Here is a 16,682-nt window from a genome sequence, read left to right on the forward strand (position 1 = left end):
GGGGAAACGGCGGCCGGGGTTGCCCACCGCCTGCTCCTTTTACTCGGACGGGTCCTAAGCTCGTAGCTAAGACTGCGCGTGCCTCTGGGGTTAAACCGGACTCGTCTGGTTCAGCCTAAGTCCAGTCTAACTTGACTTTACTTGAAGGTGGTGCGTTAAGCGTTTGTCTGTATATAAAAAGTCAGCGTAAAGTAGGTATAGCTGCGTTGGACTGCGTGGTTTGCGTGGGTTTCGTTAACGTAGTGTTCTTTTTCAGAGGTTTTTTTTTTTTAACTCAAATGGGTGATGAAAAGGATTCTTGGAAAGTGAAAACTTTAGATGAAATTCTTCAGGAAAAAAAACGAAGGAAGGAGCAAGAAGAGAAGGCAGAGATAAAGCGTATGAAAAATGTAAGCTGCCCTTTGATATACCAGGTGCATGTCTAATGAAACCTGAGGAGCTTCAGTGCCGATGCCCTCTTTTGCTGATGACAACAAGGCTTCTTGCCCTGTCAGCAGAATTCCTCTGTGCTCTTATGCATGTTCCGTGCGTGATCTCTAATTCCAAAGTTTGACAAGGATACGATGCTTTGCTAAGGTCTCGTTGGCCTTACATCGTATGCTGTGCTTTGTTTCGTAGTCGTTGGTTAGAAAAGGTAAAGAAATCGATGCGATTAGCTGGAAGTTGCAGGTGGAGTAAAAACTTTTCAAAGATTTTGTAGAAGAATGGGTTTAAATAATTGTTCTTGAATAACTTTTATGTTGCTATTTGGTTTTATACAATTATGTACAACATAACATTCTTTTGGAAAAAAAGATAGATAATGCAATCTTCCTTAATTGTTTAATTTTGTCTAATTTCATTGAATTAATAGAAATTCAGCTATAATTGCAATCAAACTGCATTTGGCTGCTTAAAACTATGAAATCTCTGCTTCATAAGTTAGTTACTTTACTGGCGTGGTCAGTTGAGGATGGCTCTTGAGCCAGGAATGGAAGAGTTGAGTGCTATTTAATTTTTTTCATTTTGTGAGGTAAAAATTAATTGCGTTTTGGTTTTGCCCTTTCTTGCATTTCTGTCACAGTCAGATGATAGGGATTCCAAGCGGGATTCTCTTGAAGAGGGGGAGTTGAGAGATCATCGCATGGAAATAACAATTAGAAATTCACCTTACAGGAGGGAAGACTCTATGGAAGACAGGTAAGAATAAGAGAATAACCTTGTTACCTTAGGGAGAGATACTGAAATTAGACTTTAGAAGTACTGAAGCGAGCATTTAGAAATACCTGAAGGGGAAAAGTTTAACTTCTTTAGCATGCAGATGTGCCGTCTTGCCTCCTGTTCGTAGAACATGCCAGGGTGTCGTTTTGAAGTACTGATTAAGGCTTAACAGAATTGTGATCTAATTTTGGCCACTACCTAGTAATAAAATACTTTGCTCAAAATGCAGTTGAAGCAGGCCTGCTGAGCCTTCAGTGCTTAATTCATCCTCAGTTTGCTTGTGTAATAATAGCCTGACTTCTCATCTATGTGACCGTGATTTTCTGTAGGGTACTGTTAATGCCTTGGTTCCAGGGGTGTTATGGAATTTCAATATAAATAAAATAGGAAAAAAAGCATTCTTTTCAAAATGGTGAAAAGAAAAAATAACACGCAGTCTGTTGGACAGTACACCTAACCTTCCCGAGTTTATTAATTTGTTTTGTGTTGTAGAGGAGAAGAAGATGATTCCTTGGCTATAAAACCACCGCAGCAAATGTCACGGAAAGAAAAAACCCATCATAGAAAAGATGAGAAGAGGAAAGAGAAACGTAGACATCGTAGTCATTCAGCAGAAGGTTGTTATTACTACATTTGGATAAGATTTCTGGTAGCTTCCCAAGGTGAAGCCAAACAAGCACTATGTAGAAAGTAAACAGTAATAACTGCAAACTGAAGAAAACATGTCAGGTGGATAAGACAAAGGATTTTAAACTGGTATTATTTCTTCAATTATGTTTAATGCTGTTATGGGGATGACAGATATGTATTTGAGAGGACAGTAATAATTTGGGACAGGGACATAGGACCTATTTCACTCTTTGAAGTCTGTTAAGCTTCTTTCTGGCTTCAGTGAGTGAGTGGGCTGAGCTATGATCTTTGTACCTGACTGTAAAGGAAAAAATATCGCTTTCAGAAACATTTAGTAGGGCCAGCTGTGACAAGACAAGGGGTAATGGTTTTAAACTAAACCAGGGTAGGTTTAGACTAGATATAAGGAAGAAATTCTGTACAATGAGGGTGGTGAAACACTGGAACAGGTTGCCCAGAGAGGGGGTGGAGGCCCCATCCCTGGAAGCATTCAAGGCCAGGTTGGATGGGGCTGTGAGCAACCTGATCTAGTTAGTGGTGTCCCTGCTCACTGCAGGGGGGTTGGACTAGATGACCTCTAGGGGTCCCTTCCAACCCAAAACATTCTATGATTCTATGATTTGTGTTGTATTCCTGTTACTAACAGCCTTTTTCTGTTTCTTTCCAAATGCAAGCATTTGTGCAAGATCTTATAACCTTTTAATTTTCCAACACCCTTTCAGATCAGGATTCTTCTGTTAAGAAAATAACAGAGAACATGAAAATAGGTTACCATAAGTTTCATCCTTTCTAGTTTTGCTTTTTAAAAATAGGAGCGCTAAATATTTTGAATAGTAACACTCCAAAATTCATTTTTGTTTGTTTAGGGAAACATGCCAGAGTGAAAGAGAAAGAACGGGAACATGAGCGTAGGAAGAGACATAGAGAAGAGCAGGATAAAGCCCGTCGTGAATGGGAAAGACAGAAACGGAGAGAAATGGCAAGGGAGCATTCCAGGAGGGAGAGGTACATCCCTCCCTCCCTCCCCTGTGACAAACCAACAAAGAGATGAACAGCTTCCTCCTCTAAATCTCTCTCTAACCTTTCACTGTTTCATTGACAAAAAAATTCAGAGCAAAAACTTGTAAGGTCTGATGCCATGTTCCTGTGAATGTGTTGTCTAATGAAAATGTGTTCTTGACTTTAATTAGCTTTGTAAGTGACTTCATTACAGCAGATATTTCTAGGTGAATTCATTGCCAGCGTTTTACTATAATGGGGAAAAAAAAGCGCAAACCAGTTTTGCGTAGTATCAGGGGATTTCTTAACTGAACTTGCTTGATTTCTGTTTAAATCCTGATAAGGGTGCAGAAGCTCATGTGTTTGAAAGTGCGTGGTCCTTGAAACACTGTTTTTAAAGGATCAGATGAAAAGATACGCCTGGTTTTTGACCCATAGGCAATCAGTGGTATTGTTGCTAAAGAAATTGAATAGTCCTGTAGTTTGTAATAGAAAAACAGTTTTCCTTTACTTCATATGCTGAATTTGTAGTGAACTGTAATGTTACAAAAATAATTCTTTTCTAGAGATCGTCTGGAGCAACTGGAGCGAGAACGAGAGAGAAAAATCAGAGAGCAGCAAAAAGAACAAAGGGAGCAGAAAGAACGAGAACGGCGAGCTGAAGAAAGACGTAAGGAACGGGAAGCCAGGAGAGAAGGTAACTGTTGCTGTATGAATGTTGTTTAGGCTTACTCTCTGCTGACATAATGGTGGAATGGAGGTATAGAAAGCTAGAATTTAAAAAAAGAAAAAAAGAGGTGGGGAGAGGCTTCTCCATGGTGGGAGGAAAAAAATCTTATGAAGTTCTACATGGGGAAGTACAACAATGTCATATGTCATGGCATATTGGTTAGTCTTTCTTTGCCTCTCTCTGTTAGTCTGGATTCCTTTAGAAACAAAATTTATGTAATTGACGTTGTCTCTGTGCATGTGCGTGTGTACCTGTCACAATCCCAGTCACTCCTGAACTCTGGCAGAGTCTAACCCAATTTAATAGAGGTTGAAGTCTCAAAATTAAGTGTTTTAAGGAATTGGGGAGATAAACTGCAAAGGGGGAGAGAGAGATCGTGTAAATACTCTGACCGTGAAAAAGGCAGTAGTGGGAGTCAAGTGGGGAAGATCTGATGACTGAACAATTTAAGTTCACTTCTGCACATGAACCCTCACTTTGCGTAGCGTATCATATTCTTGCAATCTAAGTTCAGAACATTTTTGGTTAAAGGGTCTCTTCATCCCAGCTTTCAGAGGTAAAAATCAGAGCCCATTCGTGTGATCAAGTGACACAGATTGTTCAAGAGCAGCAGAAGCAGCTGTATTTGTTGCTGTTCTGTCTAGTTCGGCTCATACCAAACAGCTCCTTTTTGTGCTTGATGTTTACACGGATATTGTTCAATATATCGAGCCTTCCATTTTACTTATTTTTATTGCTCTAAATGTTCTGTCAGCTCCTTCTAACCCATAGCTGTTTTTATTCTTTTGTGTATCTTCCTGGTCTGTCCACTTCCCTCTCCGGCATTAATGCCTTAGTTTCAGGGCGTTCACTGTGCAGTATATAGGGCATCTTGCATCTGTTTCCCAAGTATGGCAGCGCCTTTCTTTAAGTAGTAGAAACTCATATTTTATTGTGCATGAGGTAAATCATAGTCCTTTATTCTCCTAGATATAGTTAGGTTCCACTTCCACTCCTCCCCGTTACCCTTTAGTTTGTGAGGAAAAAGGAAAAGTACGCAAAGCAGGTGGTTGTGGCAGACAGAAGTATTCTAACTAGGGCAGGGAGATGTAACAATTTCTTCCGGTTTTGTTTTCACTAGTTTCTGCACACCATAGAACAGTGAGGGAAGAATATGGAGACAAAGTAAAAATGAGACCCTGGAGTCGCAGCCCATTACGACAGCAAAGAGACAAGCTTGAGCAAGGAGAGAGCAGGAAACCAGGTAGCATTTGCCACTTTATAATGTCTTTGCCTGGGGGCTAGGAGGAGCTGTTCTGGGGTAGTGTTTTATTTTTAGCCATAAATGTCTGTCCCTGGTACTCTACTGAAAGCATTGTCCACTTCAGCCGTGGTGGCATAACTCTGGAATATTCATGAATATGATTCGTGAATGAAAATTCGTGAATACATATGTACTGTTTTCTGAAGCAGTGCTGGTTTCACAGGTAATTGTGCAAGTGACAAATTGAATGAATCCTTTTTAGTAGTAGGAGTAGTCATTTAAAAAGTTTGAGTTCCTTAATTCAATGGTGGAAGAAGCAGCTGACTGAATTTTTAAAATTTTGTAGTTTAATTCCCTTGCAGATTAAACAGGGATTGTTTACTCCATACTCTAGCTCCGGTTGGATTTGTTGTTAGGAACTAAACTACCTTAAGAAGTTGCCTTACAGGGATCGATATAGTTTAAGCATCACTCATACTGTCATCTTGTAGCAGTAAATGCTTAAGGCAGTATTCTGGTTAGATGGTGAAATTTGTTTTCTAAGCCAGAAAATGGTCCTTCCAGTGCCTAGAAGGTCCTAACTGTGAGTAGAGAACTTGCACAATTGATGGAAAAGTGTCTTTGGTTAAAGAAGAAAAGCTCTGTGTCTGCTTTGTTAATGTGTGTAGCTGTAAAAATAAGTGTTTCAAGTAAGCTGATTGCAGAATGTAATCAGCTGAAATTCCAGGTGGAGGCAGGCAGTAAGTCCTTTGAGGCTACTGTCTATAATCAATCAACAGTTACTCGCACGTGCTGTTTCACGGTGGTCTGGAGGGACTGCATTACAATAATAAGCACGGCTAGTAAGCGCTGTATGTACGCACGTTAGTGAGACTGTGTTGTGGTGATACTTGTTACCATGTTACCTTTTTTTTTGTTGTTGTTGTTAATTACACTTAGAGGGGCTTAGGTGTATATCACATGTAAAAAACCAAAAGGTCAATATTTCACATCTTTGGCTGTTGATCCTGCACCACTGCAATTCAGAAAAGCTGTTTGTCTTTCAAGCAGAGCATGAATTTTTTTTTTAGTGTTCTGTATTTCCAATACAGAATGTTCAGCACCAATTGAATGGACAGAGAAAGTAAAGCAGTTATCTGGGTAGTCAGTCTTACAAATGACATTCAGTCAGCATCCTGTTTTTAATTTTTATGGTCTCAACAGTAAAAGAAGAGAAGCCAGAAGAGAGAGATCCTCTTTCAGACTTGCAAGACATCAGTGACAGTGAGAGAAAAACCAGCTCGGCTGAGTCTTCATCAGGTGATGAGATGCAATTTAGTAGATGTAATTAATTCTACAGTTGCCTGTTGAGGGAACACTGTTGTTAGAGTGTGTGCCTACTTAGTTATGTGTTTGATTATTTCTGAACAGAATCTGGATCAGGCTCGGAAGAAGAGGAGGAAGAGTCTAGCAGTGAAGGTTCTGAGGAAGAGGGAGAGGAAGAGGAGGAGGAGGAGGAGACAGGAAGCAATTCTGAGGAAGCATCTGAGCAGTCAGCTGGTGAGTAACCTAAAGCAGGTCCTAGAATGGTGTGTTACGATTTTCTTTGTTTCTCATTCTGTATTCTTTTATTTGAACATTTTCCTTTTCTCTTAGTCTAGGATAGGCTGAGACCTCACAGGTCAAGATAACTAAAAAGAAAAAAACCAAGTACAAGTCATATTCTATCCTTTTATATAGAGGTAATACCAATTACTCATCTAAGAAGCCAGATTAGAAAACCAAAAGCCATTTTTATCTTCCTAAATGGTGTAAGGCTAACAGTTCAAGTAATTTTGTAACATAACAAATATTCTGTAGAGAGCGATTCTGCGCTTGTTTGGGGGGTAGTGAAATACAAATGTCTTCGTCATTTTGAATTATTTTCAGTTGCAAATTTTGGATTTTTTTTCATGCCAGTACAAATAAACGAACACAATAAAAAAAGGTTTAGTAAAAAAGTCTACTTACAGCCATTCTTGTCATTAAGTAGTAAAGGAAAGGCACAAAAGCATGCTCTGATGGCTGCATATTTTTCTTTAAAATTACAGTTAATAGCAAATATTCATAAGTTTCCTGATTTAATTTATTCACCTGGCCCCCATCCACAAGTTCCCAGATAATTGATAAGAATTGTATTCCCTGTTGGAAGCTGAAAGGTGCAGTTCTGTTGAGTTAGGGGAAGCATTTGCTTTCCAAGTGAAACAAGTGCGAGGTCACTAACCAGACAGTGGTGAAGAAAGCCTGGTAAATTAGAAAAGCATTTCAGTAGTGATCTGCCTTACAAGGAACTACAGAAGTGTTGAGTTTATTCAGTTGCACTTGATTCTGTTTTGCAGAAGAGGTGAGCGAGGAAGAAATGAGTGAAGAGGAGGAACGGGAGAATGGAAACCACATCCCAGTTGGTACAATGCAAATACTGAATATTTAAAGAAGTGTTTGGCTGAATTTTTGCAGCCAAATAAATCTATTTCTACACATATTTTAAAATATTTCAGATTAATTTCTTGTTGCAGTTTTGCCATCATTCTAAAGCATCATATATTTGGGATTTTGGGGCCATTTTCATGTCAGAATCAGAATTTCCTTAAAATCTGTTCCAAGGTCTGTTTAGAGGAAATCAGATCCTAGTCTAACGAGCTGACGTTTCCTTCTTTCTCATTTTTGGGTCTCTTGTCCTATGCTCTCATCAAGAAAGCTTTCCAATCAGATCTACTGAGTCAGTTTTCTTTCTCCTTCTGTTAGTGTAAAGGTTTATTTTTCTGACATGCTGTATTTAATGCTGGAAATTGTATGCACATGACTATAAATGAGTTCTTGAAGGCATCATCTCTGCAAAGAGGAGAATCAGGCTTCTCATTGATCTTTACTGTTGCAGAAACTTAAGTTGCACACCTATCTCGTGTATAATGATCAGTGTTTCATTACCCTTATTTGTCTAAAGCTGAATGTAATCATTCCAAATGGTTCCCTCTTTCCACGACTGATTCTGACTTCTAAAGTTACAGAGTCGAGGTTTGAGATTCATCAGGAACTGACGTACAAGAGGAGGAAGTAGGGGAGGGCACCCCTCATTCCAATGCAATGACAGAAGGAGACTATATTCCTGACTCACCAGCTTCCTCCCCCATTGAACTGAAACAAGAGCTTCCCAAGTACCTTCCTGCGCTTCAGGTAGAGGATCACTTAAAGGATGCGTGAGAATGTCCCAGGCAAAGGGATTTCCCTAGCTGCTTTGTTAGCATCATAAACACGTATTTGTGCATGAGGTAGTTTACAGGTAGAATATGCCTTGCTGATTCAACATCACAAAACCCACATGTCTGTGTGAAATACTGCTGTCTTTTTTTTTTTTTTTTTTTTTTTTACAAGGAAAAAATGTGCATGGAGCAAAAATGAGATTACTCTTAGATATAGATAAGAATGTAGTAACATATTTGATACTCTGGTGTCTTCGTATTGCTGTCTGAAAATAGATGCTTGTGAGAGAAGAGTTCCGTTAACGTGAACCGGGTGGTTTTTGTAGCCAACAGCGAAGCTTAGAAATACCAAGAGAAAGCGTACTTTTATTGATTGAATTATGTGAAAGGTGTCAGTCTGAGGTGCTGAGTTGCCTCCTTTGCCATTGTGGCAGAAATTTCAGTTTATTCTGTGCAAAAGTGAATGAGTGAAGAGTTTATGAAATAATTTAGTTAATCTACTAAAACTCAGACTCTGTCCAGGATTCCTTTAGAGATCCAAGTAAAAATAACCCCCAAAGGTACCCTTCTCACATGGTGTAGCCCTATTGTTGAATTCTCTTGGTAATTTTCAACTATTCCTCTGAAGTTGCTGAAGGCTGCCTTATGTCTTCTTAAAAAAACCAAGCAAAACCCTCCCCCGGATGCTGGAGGAGTAAATGTCCGTCTGTTTTTTCAGGGATGTCGTAGCGTGGAGGAATTTCAGTGTTTGAACAGGATTGAAGAAGGAACATACGGTGTAGTGTACAGAGCAAAAGACAAGAAGACTGGTTAGTATAAGTGGTCTCCAGTTATTAATTTCATGGTATTTAGGGCTGCAGTTGTGTGCAAATTACGGTGCTGCATTTTTCATTGATGAACAAAATCTGTCTAAAATACTTCCTTCTGTATCAAGAATAATCTATGCTTTTTAACAGGGTGTGGACTTTGACATAAGGGCAGCAGCTTGCAGCTCTTGGAGTTCAGAAGTGATCTCTGTATTAGCCATGATGGTGTAGAACGATTAACACGGTTTCAGTTTCTGCCTGGAAAGGCAGTTACTTCTGGCTTGAGATTTCCTGTAGCTACCAGGTTGGAAGTTTTTAAAATTTGATGTAAGTGTTCCACCAGGCGTCACTGTAAGCACAGCTACTGACCAGAGAATCCATAAAGCAGCAGTTGCTGTGCAGTGAGTATTTATTGCAGTATTTTGTTGTAGAAAGAAATTTCACTCTTTTTAACTCTCACAAAACCAATTCTTGTGTATACAAATGGATTTATATTTTTAAAACTCAATCTCTTTGCTTATCTGGTTTGTAATGGCAAGCGTCTTGAAAAAACTATTGTGTTTCCTATGAATGGTACAAGAGCCAACCATCAAGTCATTGTATGTTCCTCTTCCATGGTGATTCCTCAAGTGAAAGAAATAATTTGCTTTGATAGTTTAACAAAAATAGTGGTATTCGTGCAGCACTTTTTTTTTTTCCCTGGAAAAAGATAATATGCAGCAAGATACGAGCTGTTCTTTTGGCTCTGACCTCGGTTTCCCTGTAGTGTGGCCATCACTAGTGATACATTACTTTCTAGCAAGCTGGTCATTTTCAAGGGGAACTGTAGCACAGTAAATTAAATATCTGCAGTTTTAAATAGAGTTGGCAGATGGTGAGGAGAGCTTGTGAAAAGCACTGTGTTCCAAAGCAGGGTTATTCTCAGGTTCCAACTGACAAGCTGTGATTGTGGTGACAGGTTTAAATTCTGGATGCCTTGGGTCCTCTGTTTATTTTAGAATAATATGACCATTTGGTCTCCTTTGGGGAATGGAAGTATATAGCTGGCATCCTGGTTTCTCTGAGTTCACTTGTTTACCGGACAGCTACCATGAGCTTGTTTTTCTTTTCCTTCTCTGTCTTGAGGCTCGCTCCAAGACTGACATAACCATTATTCTCCACAAATATCATGGAAAACCCAGATGTATTTACATAATTCACTTCAGTCGTGCTTTGAGTAGCACCTTGGTTTCAAGCTGGGTCTTTAAACAGAGGTAGACTGTACGTGAGGCATTTCTGGCGGCTGTCTTATCTTCCGAACTATGGTGAGGAGTTTAGAGTTAAATACACTTTTTCTTTAGTTTCTTTCCAGGTGAGTTACATTGGCATACACTAAAATCCATGATGCAGCTCTGGGGTTGTTGTTTTGGATTTTATTCTTTAAACTTGGCAATCTTGTGTTGGGGGTGGTGGGGTTTTTGTGTTTACTTTGCTAATGTGAGACTGAGTCTGCTTCTGGGTTCGACAGAATGTCTTGAGTAATGGTTTTCATTCAAATAAATTAAATCAGTGACCAAACACTAGGGGACCTCTTAACACACATTTTATTAGCTATGTGATGGGAAATCTGCAGTTAATAATTCTGTTTTCTTTGCAGATGAAATTGTGGCTCTGAAGCGACTGAAAATGGAAAAGGAAAAGGAAGGCTTTCCCATTACTTCTCTGAGAGAAATAAATACTATTCTGAAAGCACAACATCCAAACATTGTCACTGTCAGAGTAAGGCAGCAAACCTCTATTTTAAAACTATTTTTGTTCCTGAAATATTGCCTCTTGGCTTTTAAAATGCCTTATAAAAATGTCAGCATTCGTAGCAGAGCTTGTTTCTGTAAACAGTTGTATATTACCCATAAAACTATACAGACATTACTTGTCTCTACGTAATCCAGTGTTTTGCAAAAATGAGCTGGTTTTTTTGCTTTTCATAGAAAAATACATTTTCTATGCATTTTACCAGTGACAGGCTCCATCTATCCTCTTGCCAGTAAATTTCTAAAATTAATTTTTGCATGCTTTTTAAATACTGTGTGCTTGTTTTGATCATTTTGTTTCTGTGTTTTAGGAAATTGTCGTAGGTAGTAATATGGATAAAATCTATATTGTAATGAACTACGTAGAACACGATCTCAAGAGTCTGATGGAAACAATGAAGCAACCGTTTCTACCAGGTACTGTCTGGCACAGTCTCCTATAATTCTCAAAAGCAGAAAACTTTGTGTTGTGGCCAACACAAACTTCAGTGTCTTTGGGCTGTACTGACATCAGAGAACTAACTTTGTGCAGTGACGTGTATTGCCTTGGAATGTCCTACGAGTGTTCTTTGGAACAGAGACCTCATTGCTTTTTCGCTGTTCGGTCCAATTTTACTGATACAAGTTCAGATAGGACCATGGGCTGGGAGTGCAGCTATTCATAGTGATGTTTGGCTGATGGATCCAGTTGGCATGCTCAGGGCGAAGCAGAGGTTCAGATGTGAAGTTGAGGGAGTTTCCCCTGTACTAAACTGGAAAAGAACACTGGGGTTTGATTTTGGCCATTTCCTATGTTTGTGAGAGGCATTCATTTCTGAGTGTTGTTTGGATGCCTTCCAGCTATGCAAATTAATTTTGCTTTATTGGCAGCTCTGTGGGTTTTAACTGCTTTGGTTCTGTGACATTTTTATGGTGCAGTCTGTACTGTGCTTTTAACTCAACATCCTTTTCTTCCCCTTGCCCCCTTCCCCTTTCTCCAAACAACAACAACAAAAAAAGTTAGATTTCTTCTCTTAAACGCACTTGGCTTCTTTTTATCATTGCAGGTGAAGTGAAAACCTTGATGATTCAGTTACTGCGAGGAGTCAAGCATCTTCACGACAACTGGATACTTCACCGAGACCTGAAAACTTCCAACCTGTTGCTCAGCCATTCGGGCATTTTAAAAGTAAGAATTACATGAAATATATCGCATTTAGGAAAAAGCTTGTACGGCAGAATTACCCTGCGTGATAGCTATGTCAGGAGCTGGATAGAATGTTTTGCATTAGTCTTTAAGAGGTGTGAGGTGTGGCTTTTAAAACACAGTTGTGGAAGAGTGAACTTTACTACTAAAGTAAAGAAACTGCCCTGCCACAACTGTAAGATTTATGCTAGGATGTGACTAATAAACATGCTTTTGTGAATACTGAGTTTTGTATAGTGTAATTAGAAGCCTGAGCAGTGTTCTCTTCCTGTTGATGCAGCTTATTGTATGCGTGACAGGGTCATTTACTTTTTATATATCAGCATCGTAGTCTTTGAACTGGGGTTGCTCTTTCAACTTGAGAGATTGTGAGGCTTAATCAAGAATATAAATATGTGTAGTAGTGCTGAACTCTACGGTTACTGGTGGAGATGGAGATTCTCTTTACAAATCAAAAGTCTTTAAAAAAAGTTGCACACTTCAAAAACCTGTATAACCTTAAGCTGACTTCTGACAAAAATTTAAGAGAAAAGCAGTACTAGTAAGATCAGGACATAACATTTCAAATTTACTTCTAAACTGCAGGTGCCAATTGTATATTACCATTATTTACATCTTACAGCTGTTAGTGTTGGTAAGCCTTTCCCTTTCTCAGGAAAACTGGACTTAGAATTTTTTTTTTTTCCTTGCAAAGTTGAAGTCAGCATTTATTGTTGTTTCACATCTTACAGCTGTAAGTGTTGGTAAGCCTTTCCCTTTCTCAGGGAAACTGGACTTAGAATTTTTTTTTTACTTGCAAAGTTGAAGTCAGCATTTATTGTTGTTTGGTTTGGTTTTCCCCTCTGCCATATAAGCTTTCTGTCAAATAACAGGAACTCTTACTTGGCCTAGGACGGGAAAGATGTTTTTTCCCCTTCAGTGGAAAAAGGCAAGGAAGGCCCATGAGAAACAGTGTATTCTGTGTGGCTGTTTTTGAAGGCTGGAAGCCATGCAACGTGGCGGGCACATATTGGCACTGTTAGTAAATGGTATGGTCAATGTTGGAAATATTGCAGCTTACCAATTTCCGTTTAGGTTGGAGATTTCGGACTAGCCCGAGAATACGGATCTCCACTGAAGCCTTACACACCAGTGGTTGTGACGCTTTGGTACAGGGCGCCAGAGTTGTTGCTTGGAGCCAAGGTATGTTTCTCCTTGTTCCCCTGGCTGGTAGAGGAGTGACTTCTTCAGACTAACTTTATTTTATAATTTGTGAACAAAGTATGAGTACGCTTGATTCTTTATACTAATTTAGAGGTGGAAATTCTCAATCTTCAGTACTATTTTTCTGATAACACAGGTAAAAAGGTTCCATCTTCCATAGACAGTAGGCGGGTGGGTGACAGATTGGGTTTTTCTCCTGATGTGGTAGTGCTGCTGGACCTCTCGTGGATTGGTGCAAACCGTCGCTGTCATCCTAGGCAGCTGGATTTTTATGTTTTTTTAACTTAGTCTAAAATCTGTGACACTCAATTGCAGAACAGGGTACTGGCAACATTCTGGCAGTGTTGCCTACTGATGACCTATTTCATAACTGAAATCTGGATGAAATCAGTAGGTTTCTGTCGGCCTTCATGACAAGAACCAGGCCACAAAATAATACTGCCCTACCGCCAAAAAAAAAGGCTGCAAAAGTGAAAGAAGCCCTATGCTATCTTTCAAAGGTGTTTTTGTAACAGGAGAAATGGCTACGTTTAAGAGAAGAGGTGTACCGTGGGGAGCAGGTCTTGTGCCCGTAACCTGAGATTGCTGTTGTGAGTGAAAAAGAAAGGCAGACTTTCACGTTTCACCCTGATGTATTGGTGATTGTGGATATTACTCATCTTATAATTCACGGTAGTTTTAACTTCTAAATAAATACAGTTGAGACCTGTGCCTTGGATATTGGAATGGTTGTATGTGTTCTGTTCAGAGTGGTAGAAAAAAAAACCCAAACCAAAACAACAAAAAAAACCCCCAAACAACTCAGTGAAAGTATCTTACTGATTTCATAAGGTGTAATATATTCCTTCTTTTCAGGAATATTCAACGGCGATAGACATGTGGTCGGTAGGGTGTATATTCGGAGAGCTGTTAACGCAGAAACCACTCTTCCCAGGGAAGTCAGAAATTGACCAGATTAACAAGGTTTTTAAGGTAATATTTTTAACAACTTTGGATTCTGACTGGTTTCAGAGGCAGGTACATTAGAGTAGTAAGAAATCAGAAGTGCTCGTTGCTCTTTGACAGCGACTCAGCCTTAACAAAAGGCTCATTACTCTGATTCTTGTTTTACACCGCTTACAGGGAGCTAGGATCAGGATTTGAGTTTCGTCTGTTTTCTCTGGATGCTTACCAACTCCTGTAGCTACAGAATGAATAAGCAGAAGGGTTGCTCTCTAGAATGAGTTTATTAAGGAGATATTTTAATTTACAGGATCTAGGTACTCCAAGTGAAAAAATCTGGCCTGGTTACAATGAGCTGCCAGCAGTAAAGAAGATGACGTTCACAGAATATCCCTATAATAATCTACGCAAGAGATTTGGAGCGCTCCTCTCTGATCAGGGGTTTGATCTGATGAACAAGTAAGTGCTAGCTCCTAGGGCATCCTTGGGAAAACATGTTCACATGCTATGATAGTGGTGGAAGATGACTTGTAGTGAAGCGTGGTATTTCGGTGCATTTAACCTTGTCAGAACATGCTGATGCATTTGAAGTTTGTCTGTGACATTCCTTGCACCAGCTTTCTTCAGTGTACCATGCTCTTGGCACCTGCTCTTAAACTCAGTCGGAAGATGATTCTCACACACCTATATCCTAGAAGAATAGAAGAATGGTTTAGTTGTAGTTTTAGCTCATTTGTGTCACGTTTAATTATGTGGTGAGTCAGCTATCATGCAGACTGCTGATGGATCTTTTTAAAGCAATTAAATAACAGTTGAAAAAAGTTTAAAAAAAAAAAAAAGCAGTGCATTCTAGAGATCATATTAAGGAAAATAGCAGTCTTGTTTTTTTCCTAGATGTTCAAAGTTCATGAGTTCTGTCACATCTGATGTTCTGGCAGTCCCTAACTCTACTGGCGCATTCTGATTGCATTCCCATTAATTTTTCTTCAAAAGGTTGACAAGGGCTTGAGAGATTTTTATTCCCCTCCCTCCCCTGCTCTGCCTTTTACATTTCATGACATGAAGTAGTGGAAATGATTCCGTTTCAGATCTTACTTAGAACCTGCCTCTATTTAAAAAAAATAGATTTAAAAGAAATCAGGTTGGGTTTTTTTTTTTTTAAGGAGGGGGATTTCCAGCCTTTCCAATTTTTAAGAATTATGCTGCTCCAGGCTTTTGAATGAGTTGTGAATAATTTATTGGAAATCAGATAACCTTTCGGAAGGCTCAAGCACAACTTGTATTAATGAAGATGGGTATCACATCAGTGTCATCTACTTTTTAATTGATTTGGTTATGACAGGGCTGTGTCTTTATTATTTTGGGTAAGAATGACAACACTATAGTATTAACATGAGCCTGGAACTTAGAGAAACACGCGTAAGTGTACGTAAGTCAGTGGAACTCGGTACGTGTACAAATCTGGGAGATATATATGTAAGGCTTTACAAGGTCAGGGCCAAATGCTGTTTGGCAGGTACAGTAAAACATGTTTCTGTATTGTGGAAGGTTTAAATTAATCAAGGTGTACAGTTAAATTAAACTATATTACAATATTTTGTGGTGTATCAATATCATCTCAGTTGTCTTCTCTAAAAAGCGAAGCAGCATTGCAAAATATTTTAACTGAACCATCCTGGAGCCCTTTTGAGCTGTATCTGACTACCCAAGGGTTCTGAGGTGTCTTAACGATTTACACCTCTCTAAACAGATCCCTACAAAAGCTACTTTTGAGATGTAGTGCCAGCTGCAGTTCCATTAATTATAGGTTCATGTAGGAAGCATGCTTTTAAAATCAGCTATCTTAGATCACCCATGTGTTCTGTCCCTCTGCCTCTCCCCCATTTCATTGTCTTTCTGAATTCTCCCCAGCTTTTTGACATACTACCCAGCCAGAAGAATTACTGCCGAAGATGGTTTGAAGCATGAGTATTTCCGCGAGACTCCCCTTCCTATCGACCCCTCCATGTTTCCCACCTGGCCAGCAAAAAGTGAACAACAAAGGGTAAAACGTGGCACGAGCCCACGACCACCTGAGGGAGGCCTTGGCTACAGTCAGTTGGTAAGCACAGCAGATGGAGGCAACGGACACAGACTTCTGCTGTCCTCAGACACGTCCTAATCCTGATTTTTTTTTTTAAAAGTTCACGTGGGCTCCGTTTTATTAGAGTCCTGGGGTTGGGATGCTGAGACTCACCTCTACCTGCATGAAAAAGACACTCTAGAAATCCAGCTTTCCCTCTGTTCCTTTTCAAAGGGCAGGTCCAATTACTGTTGTATTCACAGAATCACCATTTCAGTACAGAATCTGAGAAAGAGATGATGCCCGGTTTTATCACGGAGCAGAACGATTTTTCTTTTGGAAGTGTACACTGTTTTACACTTTCAAGCAAGCTTTCAAAGATGCAAATTTACTTTTGAAAAAAATCCAAAGCCTGGTAAGTAAGTTATGCACATCTTGTGGGTAGAAACAGTCTCCTTTTTCCCATATTTGGAGACGAATTCAAAAAAGGCAAGGCTGGTGTTCTTCCCATCGGTGGGGCTTGTGCTGCCCATTTTTGAAAAAAAGCTGGCTGAAAGAGACACCCTTGTAAGTATGGCCTGTTACAGTCTCAGGTGCCCTAATTATATCAGCTTTTAATTACCATTTCCGTGTCTCAGCATAGATGAAATGGCACTGTACAGTTACTGTGCCC

At 39.5% G+C, this 16,682-nt stretch overlaps 2 protein-coding genes across 2 annotated transcripts in view; one reads left to right on the top strand and one right to left on the bottom strand.

The window, feature by feature from the left end:
- Positions 1 to 13: 13 nt before the first annotated feature.
- CDK11A (cyclin dependent kinase 11A) overlaps positions 14 to 16,682 on the top strand; it is a 19,189-nt gene continuing 2,520 nt past the window's right edge. The window contains 19 exon segments of the mRNA XM_035903580.1: positions 14 to 389; positions 1,064 to 1,179; positions 1,693 to 1,817; positions 2,697 to 2,835; positions 3,396 to 3,526; positions 4,680 to 4,802; positions 6,006 to 6,101; positions 6,213 to 6,341; positions 7,160 to 7,225; positions 7,823 to 7,837; positions 7,840 to 7,994; positions 8,739 to 8,829; positions 10,463 to 10,584; positions 10,928 to 11,033; positions 11,663 to 11,784; positions 12,877 to 12,984; positions 13,861 to 13,977; positions 14,258 to 14,406; positions 15,859 to 16,048. Coding sequence (XP_035759473.1) covers positions 279 to 389; positions 1,064 to 1,179; positions 1,693 to 1,817; positions 2,697 to 2,835; positions 3,396 to 3,526; positions 4,680 to 4,802; positions 6,006 to 6,101; positions 6,213 to 6,341; positions 7,160 to 7,225; positions 7,823 to 7,837; positions 7,840 to 7,994; positions 8,739 to 8,829; positions 10,463 to 10,584; positions 10,928 to 11,033; positions 11,663 to 11,784; positions 12,877 to 12,984; positions 13,861 to 13,977; positions 14,258 to 14,406; positions 15,859 to 16,048 — 2,211 coding nt within the window. The 5' untranslated portion in view covers positions 14 to 278.
- Positions 16,126 to 16,682, bottom strand: part of MMP23B (matrix metallopeptidase 23B) — a 26,410-nt gene continuing 25,853 nt past the window's right edge. Inside the window, 1 exon segment of the mRNA XM_009648129.2 lies at positions 16,126 to 16,294. The gene's annotated coding sequence lies outside the window, so the exon portion shown is untranslated.

The sequence above is a fragment of the Egretta garzetta genome, unplaced genomic scaffold (genome assembly GCF_000687185.1).
Source record: "Egretta garzetta isolate BGI_Z169 unplaced genomic scaffold, ASM68718v1 scaffold61, whole genome shotgun sequence".
Classification (NCBI taxonomy): Eukaryota; Metazoa; Chordata; class Aves; order Pelecaniformes; family Ardeidae; genus Egretta; species Egretta garzetta.